This window comes from Amblyomma mixtum, chromosome 8 (assembly GCF_055824585.1).
Source record: "Amblyomma mixtum isolate Tamu chromosome 8, ASM5582458v1, whole genome shotgun sequence".
NCBI classification, from domain to species: domain Eukaryota; kingdom Metazoa; phylum Arthropoda; class Arachnida; order Ixodida; family Ixodidae; genus Amblyomma; species Amblyomma mixtum.
The window spans coordinates 137,623,826-137,636,029 of record NC_143019.1 but is presented as its reverse complement, the minus strand read 5'-3'; the positions used below and the strand labels follow the sequence as shown (position 1 = coordinate 137,636,029).

General features: G+C 44.4%; 1 protein-coding gene across 2 annotated transcripts in view; it reads right to left on the bottom strand.

The window, feature by feature from the left end:
- Positions 1–12,204, bottom strand: part of LOC149334593 (uncharacterized) — a 65,360-nt gene that overhangs the window by 39,511 nt on the left and 13,645 nt on the right. The window contains exon 3 of one of the 2 annotated variants that reach the window (XM_089555236.1): positions 2,794–3,010. The exons of the other annotated variant lie outside the window; for it this stretch is intronic. Coding sequence (XP_089411362.1) covers positions 2,885–3,010 — 126 coding nt within the window. The 3' untranslated portion in view covers positions 2,794–2,884. Of the gene's footprint in view, positions 1–2,793; positions 3,011–12,204 lie in introns of those variants that run through there. 2 annotated transcript variants of the gene reach the window in all.

The following is a 12,204-nucleotide window of genomic DNA, read 5'->3' as shown; positions in this document are numbered from 1 at the left end:
TTGTCAATACTAGATAAAAAATATATCACTTAAAAGTGGTGCTAGGCAGGAGCCTATGCACACTCCTTCTTTTTGGATGAAATGGCGCTCATTAAAGGTGACAAAGGTAGATGACAAGTAAAACTTTAAAAGCTCTAAAAAGTTGTCGGTGGATAACCCTGTCCTGTTCTGAAAGGCCACCGGCCCAGTGTCTTCAATAAAATTCCTTACAGCGCGGAAAAGTTCAGGATGAGGTATAGAATAGAACAATTCTTCAACGTCAATAGAAAACGCGAACATTTCTTTGCCTGAAGCTTGAGATCGAGAGAAATAATCAATAACATCGTTAGAATTCTTAACCAGAAACGGATCTTCTAGCGGAATATCTCTAAGGTGCTTCTGCAGGAACCTGGACAGGTTGCCCTGCCAAGACCCTCTTTCTGTCACAATAGCCCTAAACGGTACACATTCTTTATGTGTTTTTGCCGAAAAGAAAACACTCAGTGATTTTTCATCTGCAGAACAGGACAGGGTTATCCACCGACAACTTTTTAGAGCTTTTAAAGTTTTACTTGTCATCTACCTTTGTCACCTTTAATGAGCGCCATTTCATCCAAAAAGAAGGAGTGTGCATAGGCTCCTGCCTAGCACCACTTTTAAGTGATATATTTTTATCTAGTATTCACAAGCGTATTCAGACGTTTCTTTACAACGCCAACGTGCAGAAAGTGTTTAGGTATGTTGACGACTACCTGGTGGTAGTAAATGTGAATGATGCTCAGGATAGAGGTATCGATGTGAACAACATTCTGGAAATATTTGCTAATAATGCATTGGGAATGAAGTTCACTCACGAATTACCGCAGGAAGGTCGCATCCAGTTCCTTGATGTGTGCCTTATTTTTGAAGAAACGCGTGTGTGGTGGCAGTATAAGCCACGGTCGAAGAAACAAATTCTGAACTATGATTCGGCCCATTCCAAGCTCGTGAAAAGAGCTATAGCAAAAAATTGCGTCCGGTCTGCTCTTGCCAAGTCGTGCGAACATCAAGTGCGTGACAGCGTCCATGCCCAACTAAGGCGATTGGATAAGGCTGGGTATCCAGGAGAAATTGTGGCATCTGTGGTGGAAACCCAGATTTGCGAGGTGAAATCTGGTGGGCGGTGCAAGCCAAGGGAAAATGCACGTACCAAACAGCGACCTGTCGTTGTGCCCTACTGGCATCAGGTCTCACACCGCCTCAAGAAGGTCGGCGACAAGTGTGGCGTGCGTGTAGTATTTTCGGCCCCGGAAAAGCTGGGACGCATGTGCCGCCTGGTGAATGACGCCAAAAAGAGGCCTATGTGCAAAATCAAGCACATCAAACCTCTTGTTCAATGTCAAGTTGGTGTTGTATACAGCATCCCCCTCGCCTGTGGCAGACGGTATATCGGACAGACGGGACGCTGCCTCAACGAACGCTTGCTAGAGCATCGCCGGACAGCTCATTCGTTATCTGGCGGAGGTCACCTAGCTGACCACATTCGCCGTTGCTCACACAAGCCAGCATGCAAGGCGTTTTTAGAAAGGACAAGTGTGATGCGCAGATTTAAGACTCAAAAGAGCCGAGAAATTTTTGAAGCGTTCAGTATTTGCAATGATAAAGAAAACTGCGTCAGCAGCCCTTCTGTGGCGCTACACAAAAAAGAAATAGATTACCTGAAGGCAAACGGGTGGATTCAGCCAGGTAGGCGATAAGTAGTAGGTGCGCCGATGTGGAAAACATGAGTGGCATGGCAAAGAAGCCTTCTGCATTTCTTTTTTTTTATTTTTTTTTTATTATGGGTTAATCTTGTCACGGATTACTTTTCCTTGCGCCCCCTTTTGTATATTATCGCTGTTTGTGAAATAAACCTCAGTTGAAGTCCGGCGTTCGTCCTGTCTCGTCTACCTTCGTCCCTGTCTTTTTAGTCGCTGGAATGTATCACAATAGTACTACCAACCAACTAGCCCAACTTTCTACGCTTTTACGCGTCATTGGTTGTTGGGATCTTGCGTCCAAATTAAAACTCATGAGATTGTCATCGTTCCTCCGCATGCATTCTCCCAACTTGAGAACGCAATTATCGCCGCGGAAACGGGAGCCATGCTTTCAACTGCCGCCCGTACCCACTGGCGCTTATCTTGGAACCAAGCACAACGCGAAGCCCTGTTTCCGGCAGCACGAAAGGCGCGAAGCGAGTGATGTTTTTTACAAAGCACGGATAAGAGCGCTGTAATCGCGGCGCATCCGGGCGCAAACAGTGCGCTGTCACGTGGTATTTTTTAAACTCCGCGGGATTTAGTTTTTCCCAAATAAAAACGGCCACGCTAAGTCTATCTCGTTGGAAGTGCCTGGGTTGGACAGTATTTGTGGAGCTCCACAACTTTCCCATTGACGCCTGATCGTTTCAAGCTATATTTAAAAAGTTATTTATTTATCTCGACTAATTATTCATATAGCAGGAGCAAAAAAATTGATACTGTAACTTTAGATAAAACCTAACAAAATCCCCGCGCTTTCAGTGCTGAAGAACGCTTAGTTTTCTTTAAAATCTTGGTTCTAGTTACCTGGGACGCCTTGTATATCCTCTTAGGTTGCACCAGCTACACTTCGAGAAAAACGTTTGGTGAAACCCGCGCCTTTTGTGCGTGCATTGGCGCGCCTTTCCGCATACATAAATGTCTCAAAAGTGAGAAATGCACCGGGGATCGAAATACCGGATTTAGGCATTTATAAGCAGCAGGTGCGGTTAAAGAGGTGGTATTCCTAGAAAATGACGAAAACGCAGGGAAGTGCAAAAAAGAAACCATTTAGGCATTTATAGGTAGCCACGCGGGCGGTCGACGTGGACAGCGCAGTCTTCAGCCGGCCGGAGGCTGCCCTGCTACCCGATACGGTGGCCGCCAAGAGGGTTCCTGTTGCAGCGCGTGGCCCGGATGCGCAGTGCCACACTGGAGACCAGGTGCTCGCGTACGGCGGCGGCTCCGGGATGGCCATCAAGGCTCTTTCCCTGCGAATGCCCCGTAGAAGTTTAGCGATCTCTTTGACAACTTGCGTGTAGCGACCAGATTCTTAAAGGAATGCTATGTTGAGCAGATATTTGTTTCGAGAGGACAACTTTACGTTTGATTTTTGTGCGTTACAAAGTGTTACAGTTGTGTTAAAAAATAGGTTCTGTTCATGCTTCGTTTATTTCTCTAGTATTAGTGCTGTTTTTTTCTTTCTCTTTTTAAGCATTGCTGGTATGCTGTTATGCTGTCCGCATATTTCTTTCCTGTGCAACTTCTATCTCCTTTCGGGCAGGCGAGAGTCCGCCAAGCTACATCCCTAGCTCTTTCTCTCAGCCTCCCTCATCCTTGTGATGGAAAATAAAGGCATTATTATCATTATCATTATAAATATTATAATAATAATGATAATAATATACACGTTTGTTTTATCTAGGATAGATATATCATTTGCACATGCAGAATGCCTAGCGTTGGAACTTTGCTCCATCCCTAGCTTTTTCTCTCTGCCTCCCTCATCCTTGTGATGGAAAATAAAGGCATTATTATTATTATTATTATTATTATTATTATTATTATAAATATAATAATAATAATAATAATAATAATAATAATAATAATAATTTTTATTAGTCCTCATAGTATACACATAACAACTTGCCGGGCCTGCCGAAGCCTCTGCATGGCTTGTATGGCAGAGCCCGGCAGCGGGGTAGAATCTGAATTCACAAACAAATGGTATGCGCTTGTTCAGATTAACAGACAGCCAAATATGCTATTGGCGTACACTCTGAAAACTCATAATTGTCATATAAATACGTTAAAGAAATATTTTTTTTAAGTTCAATACACTTTCAATGTATTAGCATAAATCAGTCAGACAAAATAAAAGAAAAGAACACCACACTGAGCAATGCCATTGTGCACATACACAGAAAGGAACAAAACTGTATCGGATGCTCCGAAACATCATAAAATACGAACCAAAAGCACTATGCACCACCTATTTTTGAAGTTTTATTAAAGCTCTTTTGATTCCGGATCGTGTAATTTGTTGTAATATTGTCCCAGGAAGGTCATTAAAGGTCAGGGGAATGTAGTATTTTCTAAGGCTTTTACCGTAACGTGTTCTTATAGGAGGTATCGCAAAACCTGTATCGGCACGTAAAACTTTACCGATGCTGCGTCGCTGACGAAAGTCAGTATTCCAAAAGTACTTGGGAACAATGGTGGAGAGAAAAAGGGTGTCAAAGTCTGGAAGTTTTAGATATTTAAACAATGTAATACCAGGTGCAGGGGGGTTGGTGTTATAAGCAATACTTTTAAGAATGTTCTTGAGTAGCCCATTAATTTTGTTTTTCCAAAACAATGAACAATTGAAAAAACAGGCTATATCATATCGTATGACAGAGTATGCTAAGGAGTGTAAGATCATTTTTTTTACACGTAAAGGAACAAGTGATTGCAATCGGTACAACATGCAAGCAATCTGTCGAAGTCTAGTGCAGATAAAGGACATGTGTTTGTTCCAAGCCAGGTCGGAGTCAAAGTAGACACCCAGATATTTTACTGAATCAGTGTACTGAACGGGTGGACATGCGCAGGACGAGCATTTGTGGGAATGAAGGTAAACAGGTATTTGTGTACTGATAGTTCGCAACGGATTATGAAAACATACCAGTTGTGTCTGGGTTTACATTTATCTTGTTTTCTTGAAACCATGCCATGGTTTCAGTTATGTCTAACTGTAGCATTGACACAGCGTCCTTGTAATTCATATGCCTAGCAATAATAAGTGTATCATCGGCATACTGATAAATATTACTGTATCGAATGACCGAGCTAAAATCATTAACATAAATGTTAAATAGTAACGGTGATAACACTGATCCTTGTGGTACACCCGTCTGAGTGAATTTTATGGTACTTCTAAATTCTCCTAAACAGACTAACTGCGACCGCTGCGAGAGATAATTACGCAAAAAATCATGAAACTGGCCGCGGAAGCCATAGCTATACAACTTCCTGCACAGTATGTCCCGACTGACAGAATCAAAGGCCTTGGCTAAATCCAAGAAGAGAGCACATGCAATCTGGTTTCGCTCAAAAGTTTCATGTAGAAAATCTGATAGGCTTTCGAAGAGCATATTTGTACCGCTACCTGCTATGAATTCATATTGAGAAGGTGTGAGCATGTTATGCTTTTCTACAAAGCTGTACATAACATCGAGAACATGTTTTTCTAAAATTTGAGATAGTATAGGCAGTACAGATATCGGGCGATAATTTGCGGGGTTCGAAGGATCTCCATTTTTGTATAGGGGAATGATGCGTGCTTGCTTCATTTCATCGGGCATCAGGCCCATCTCTAAAATAGTGTTCAAAATACAAAGAACCGGTTCCGTCAATACCGGCAGATTCCGCCAGATATCGTCCGCAGATATGCCATCCACACCAACAGCGCGTCTTTTCCGAGACTGTCGCACAATGTGCACTAAAGTTTCCTTATCAAGTGGTGGTAGGTAGGCCGAGTCAGTAGTAAGGTTCGCTGGCGCCTGATAATGGGATCGTTCATTACTGTCAGCTTGAGACCCGAACGAAAAGTGGTCATTTAGGCTGTTTGCAACGTCCGACGATATCTCTCCGAATCCTTTTTTAATGTTATCAATGTAACTATACGACAACCACGCAGCTCATTTACCAGCATCCACGTTTTCTTTGCATTATTCTTAGAAGCTGAAAATTGGGTATTATAATGCTGCCGTCTGGAAGCCCGCAGCATTGCCGTTACTTTATTTCTCGTGGCTCTGTACAAATCCCTTAGTGACTGGTTATTTGGTGATTGTCTGCATTTCTTCCAAAGTTGTTCTTTTTCTTTTATAACCGTTAATATATTATGATTCAACCAGTGCAGATTTTTTATGGCGCTTTTTGACAGAAACTGTTTTTTTACACTTGTCACGAATATCAGAAAATATTTCTAGGAACCTCTTATAGGACGTACCTGGACATGAACTCGAGTGCACCGTTTTCCAATTTTGTTCTGAGATTAATTGGTCAAGCTTAGCTCTGTCGATTATCTCCAAACAAGTATTCCAAACAGGTCGCAAACATGGCTCATGAGCACAGTAGATTTTACAGCCAACAAAGTAGTGGTCTGCCAGTTTTTCGGTAATTAACACGGAGTCTACACTCATACCGCCGGGAGGCCGGACTAGCACATGGTCAATGCATGACACTACAGTTCTGTCGCATACAAGTTCTTCTCTGGTTGCCTCACGGATTAGCGATTCCACTCCATATTCAGCTAATATGTTTAAATAATTATTCGCCAAGGCCTTGTCTATTTTCAAGGTGTCGATATTGAAGTCTCCTATTAGGCATAAATTACTGGAAGATGGTAACCTCTCTAAATATTGCTTTAATTCTTCTAAAAAGGATGGAGCATGCTCTGATGGTGGCCTGTAAACAGCAACTAGAGTTATCGTCATTCCGGATAGCTCCAGATCAAGTGCAAGGGACTCAGCTGTCTTAAATTCTATCTGAGCGGGTAGGGATGACCATCGTGATTTGATAAAGACCGCTATGCCGCCGCCCCTTCCTTTGGGTCTCGTAACGTAGTATTCTTGATACCCAGGTAGACGAAACTGATGTGTCAAGTTGTCTGAAATGTTTATTTCCGTCAGAACAAAAACCTCGATAAGATGAATGATATCTCGGACACTGACTAAAAAGTGGTCCCAGTATTTCTTTATACTGCGTATGTTTACATGTATAACTGAAAAAGGCGCGAGGTTTTTTTCAAATACCGAGCTAAGAGCGGTACAATTGGGAATGGAATGAAACCGCACAGACATCTTAGATCAGTTTCTGGATATCCTCTTTGGTTACTACCTTAACTAATAATAATAGACACGTTTGTTGTTTCTAGGATAGATATATCATTTGCACATGCAGAATGCCTAGCGTTGGAACTTTGCTCCAAGCTAACTTCATTAAAGTTGCTGGCAATTTACCGACCACCTTCAAACAGTATCAGCCGTTTCCTACTGGAATTGGAAAAGATCTTGCAGGACAATAGTACAATAGATCAATTTTGCTTAGCAGGTGACTTGAACATTGATACATTATGTCCCACGGAAACCGTTGTGGTAGATTACCTAGCCATTCTTTCAGCTTGCGGCATAGAAAATGTTATCATCGCACCGTGTCGCGAGGAAGTGCTTGGCGGTAGATTAGTTCAGTCTTGTCTATATCACATAGACATACGTGCTCCAAACTGCAATCTTTTTTCAGCGGTCATTACTCAACGTCTAGCCGATCATTACTTTACCGTTTGCCGATTCCTTGACCGTACTAACTGCAAGACTCTAGGGCCGTCAACTTTTAACGTCGCTCAAAACGACTTGCGCGTAACTATAGTCAATCAACACAAATTAGACAATCTAATTAGAAACTTTGACTGGTCGGCATTATGTAGGTCTAATCCCCCCAATTTAGTTTATTCTTTATTCTGCCAACAATTGAAGATGTTTGAACAAGCTTCGAAGCGGGTCATCCGCAAAAACCAAAGACGTAATCATAGCTGGTTTAATGCAGCAATTATGAAGGCAATTTTGTACAGGGATTGGTTATGGAAGCGGTGTAAACGCGCCCCTAAAAATCATGAACTGCGCAGCGACTACAGAGCCGCAAGAAATAGAGCGGTTGCGCTTATTCGTTCCGCTAAACGGTATTATTACCGTGAGCAATTTAAACTAGCTGCCAAGAACCCCGCCAAAACCTGGTCACTGATTAACAATTTAAGGGGCGTTGACAGAAATGAGTCGTCTATTATATTTTTGCAGGTAGTCCTCAAAAAACAGCTGAATTATTCAACAAGCATTCAACAAGCAACAAGCATTCATGACCTATTGAGAAGTTATTTAGAAGATCGCTCACCAGTCGTAGCCCTTGATTACACCACAGCCGTTAGCAGCCGTGAGATGTTGGGGGCTGGCGTTCCTCAAGGGTCTATCTTTTTACCATTGCTTTTCAATTTATTTATCAATGACTTCGCCTCAGCAATAACAAATGCCTTTGTCTTTCAGTACGCCGACGATACGGTTTTGCTTACGAAGCATATTTCCTACAAAAGTGCTGTTGCTTTACTGCAAGAAAATATCTGCATCACAATGAACTGGTTTTCCATGAATGGTCTTTTGGTAAATCAACAAAAAACAAACTGGTTTGTTTTAGAAACCCATTAAAGACAACAGTACTGAGTGAATCAGTTTTTTTGCACACCCATAATGAAGACTGCCATTGTATTCCAGTTGAAAATGTTGATTGCATAAAATATCTGGGGATTTACTTTGATAGCGACCTCTCATGGCATAGTCACATGGCTTACGTTTGTGGCAGATTGCGTAGAACGGCATGGTTACTGTTTACAGTTAAATCTTTCCTTCCTTTATCGGTAAAAAAGACAATCATGCATGCACTTGCATACAGTGTTATAAGATATGGCATCACAGTGTTTGCGCACTCTTCGCAAAGGTGGCATCATCGGGTAGGCGCTCTTCTAAAATATATGTTGAAAAGTACCGCCTGTGAACATTCCTTTCCCCCTCACGTAAACTTCTTGAATTTTCTTGGTATTCCGTCTTTTGAAACTTTATATAAGCATACTGTTATTCTTCGGCACTTTTGGAATCCTGCTTTCAAGACGAGAGCAGTTTCTGCCAGAACACTACGGAAATGTCAACGCTACACGGTCGCCAGATACGCAACCAGGTACGGCAAAGCAAGACGATGTGTATATGTCCCTACAATATTCAATGCGCTTCCTGATCAGGTGTTGTCCGCTACTTCTAAAGCCACCATAAAACAAATGCTCAAATCTGTGAAGTTTTAATTCTAAATAGATACAAGAAACTTGTAGTTCTAATGTGATTTTTTTATCTCTCTCTTTTATACAATGTATCTTCCTTAGTATTTGTATTTGAGTGTTTGTGCACTTACCCTGATATTTTATTGCTTTTACTTTTCGCTCGCCGATTTTGCCGGGCCTAGTCCTGCAAGCCTGCTCTTGACTTTGACAGGCCCGAGTCTGTATATATGACAATGTGTTGTGGCAATGAAATTATTATTATTATTATTATTATTATTATTATTATTATTATTATTATTATTATTATTATTATTATTATTATTATTATTATTATTATTATTATTATTATAAGCTCTACGGGGAGACACCCTTCATCCAGCAGGTATACAGTACCCCCCTTATAAAATTGTCCTGGGGAAATGCACAGTCTGTGATTTGAAGGAGCTTTCTAATCGCGGTCCTTATTGCCGCTCTCGGTCCTCCTCTCCCCTCCTGACTCTGGGACTCTCCTGACTCTCCGTTCTAACTCCACCCCAGAAGTTGACCGGATCTCTAATGCCATGCTCCGCAATTAGGACGATCAATCGATCGCCCAGCTCACGGAGTACTTCAACAAATGCTGGCAGAAGGGCACTCTTCCCCAATCCTGGCATCACGCCCAAATCATATTCATACCAAAGCCCCACAAACCACTTACACCCTCAAATCTCCGTCCCATTTCACTGACCTCATGCCTAGGCAAGCTTTTCGAACACGTCGCACTCGCTCGGCTCACCCAACACATGGCGGAGCAAGACCTCTACCCGCACAGCATGCTGGGCTTCCGTCCCCATCTGTTAGCAAAAGCTGTCCTAGCCTTGGATCTCTCCAAGGCCTTTGATCGCCTGGACCATCAAGCGATCATTACGGCTCTCTCCCCCTTGAACGTACGTGAACGTATATACACCTATATTCAAACATTCCTTACTAACCGCACGGCCGAAATTCACTTCGGTCCCCACATCTCCTCCCCATACACCCTTAGTGGGATCGGAAACCCCCAGGGGTCCGTCCTCTCCCCTTTCCTCTTCAATGTCACTCTAATTCCCCTTGCCCGCAAGCTACAAACCATCCCCCACCTTCGGCATACACTCTATGCCGATGATATCACGCTATGGACCACCCATGGCAGTAATGGAGACAAAGAGAACACCCTACAGTCCGCAGCCATCCTCATCCAAACGCATGCGCGGAGTATCGGACTCTCCTGCTCTCCCAAGAAGTCGGAGCTCCTCATAATCTGCCCCACAACACGAAACTGCCCCACAGCCCCCATCACCGTGACACTGGAAAACCGGCCCATCCAGGAGGTACACACTTTCCGGGCACTTGGCCTCCAGATCCAGAACAACGGGAAAAACACACTCACCATACGGAAACTCAAGCAGACAAATGTGTCGATATCCCACCTAATCCGCCGCGTTTCTGCACACCACCGGGGCATGAAGGAGCATGACCTATGTCGTCTCATTCATGCCTTCGTCCTCAGCCGCTTTATCTTCACGCTCCCCTACCTGAAACTCCAGGCCGGGAAAATCTCCACCCTGGATGCCATGATTCGAACAGCATTTAAGACAGCACTCCACCTACCCCTAAATACCTCAACCGAAAAACTTCTTCAACTAGGCCTACACAATACGATAGGGGAGCTTACCGAGGCCCACCGACCGACACAATACATACGTCTCGCGAGAGCCACCACCGGGAGACATCCTACACACCCTCGGTATACGCCTACCAGTCACGAATCCCACACAGCTCCAGGTCGCCCGCCATATTCACCGCGAACTACTTATCAAACCTCTCCCCCAAAACATGCACCCCACCTACCACGAACCCCGACGCAGAGCTCGCTCTCGGGCGCTCCACAAACACTATGGCACGGAACCGTTTGCCGTTTGGGTCGATGCTGCATGCACAGGTGAAGGCGCGGTTGCAGCCATCACAAACCGCTCCCTCCAACCGATTGCCACCCTTCACATAACCCCTACTGCCACTTCGGAGGAGGCCAAAGAGGCCGCCATTGCCCTGGCCATCACACGCACGGAGGCTCGATATATACTGTCAGATTCTAAAACTGCCATACTAAATTTTGCTCGCGGGAGAGTTCACGTCCCTGCATTTCGCATACTGGACTCCATGGCCGCGCACCCGCCCCGTCATGTGGATCTGATATCGGTGCCTGCCCACTCCGGGAATCCCGGAAACGAGGCCGCCAACGCTTTAGCCCGAGCTTCTCTCAACCGGGCACCGGCGGCCTCCGATCTGGGGTTCTCGCGGGAGCGCATGCACTCATTCAGTGAAATGACGGAGGCCAGCAAAGCCGAGCGTCGGCTCTACCCTCCACCTCATTCCTCCCTAGACAATTACCATCAGACACTTCGGAGGCGGCTCCAAACACGCACTTTGCCCTCCCCTTATATACGCTCGCGATATCACCGAGTCCACTCAAACCCTTCCTGTACCCTCTGCCACCACCCCAAAGCTACTCTCGACCATATTCTTTTCCTCTGCCCGGCGGATTCCCCGCGGGGCCTGGAGCACCTTACCACTTGGGAGGCTTGGGAGACCCTACTGCGCTCCGAGGACCCGGCCAAGCGAACCATCGCCACATGCCGGGCTGCCAGCGTCCTGAGCCTCCGGGACATGAACGCTTGAGTGCACTGGGGCCATGCGGGGGCCCAAGGATCAACGTGTCCCTTGTTCCCTCCCCTTCCAACTCCCTTGGTCCAAATAAAGTTTTCATCATCATCATATCTACCGTAGGCCTTTTTTTGCTTGCATAGAAGAAACAAAACACGAGCTCTATGAATACTGCAAACACTGCTGCAATGCTGGGGAAGCCGTTTCTGCCATGCTTGCCGTTAAGTGCCCTCACACAGTCCAGCGAGCAACGCTGAGACGCGCAGGAGTTTCTGAATTTAGGGACTTCATCTCTCTACACTCTCACAAAATGAGCGATAAAAGTCGTAAAGCGTTGTAGCAGGTTTCTCATGTCCCGTTTCCTTTCACACCAGGAAAGTTCGTACCTCAATGCAGCGCATGATACCAAGGAGTTATGCGATAGAAAAACTAAACATGCCAGTCAATCGCGCCCCTTCGTACTCGTTTTGACCACTCGCCGAATACAGAAAAAAAAAGTAATTTTTTCAGTTTGTTTTGTAGTCAGTCATTTGATTCTAGTTTTTCTACTTTTTTTTCGTAGCTTCCTCACGGTGATGTCTTTTCATTGTTTTATTGAATGTGCTTAGCTGCTAAACCGTTGCAGTCATTACGTACACTTGG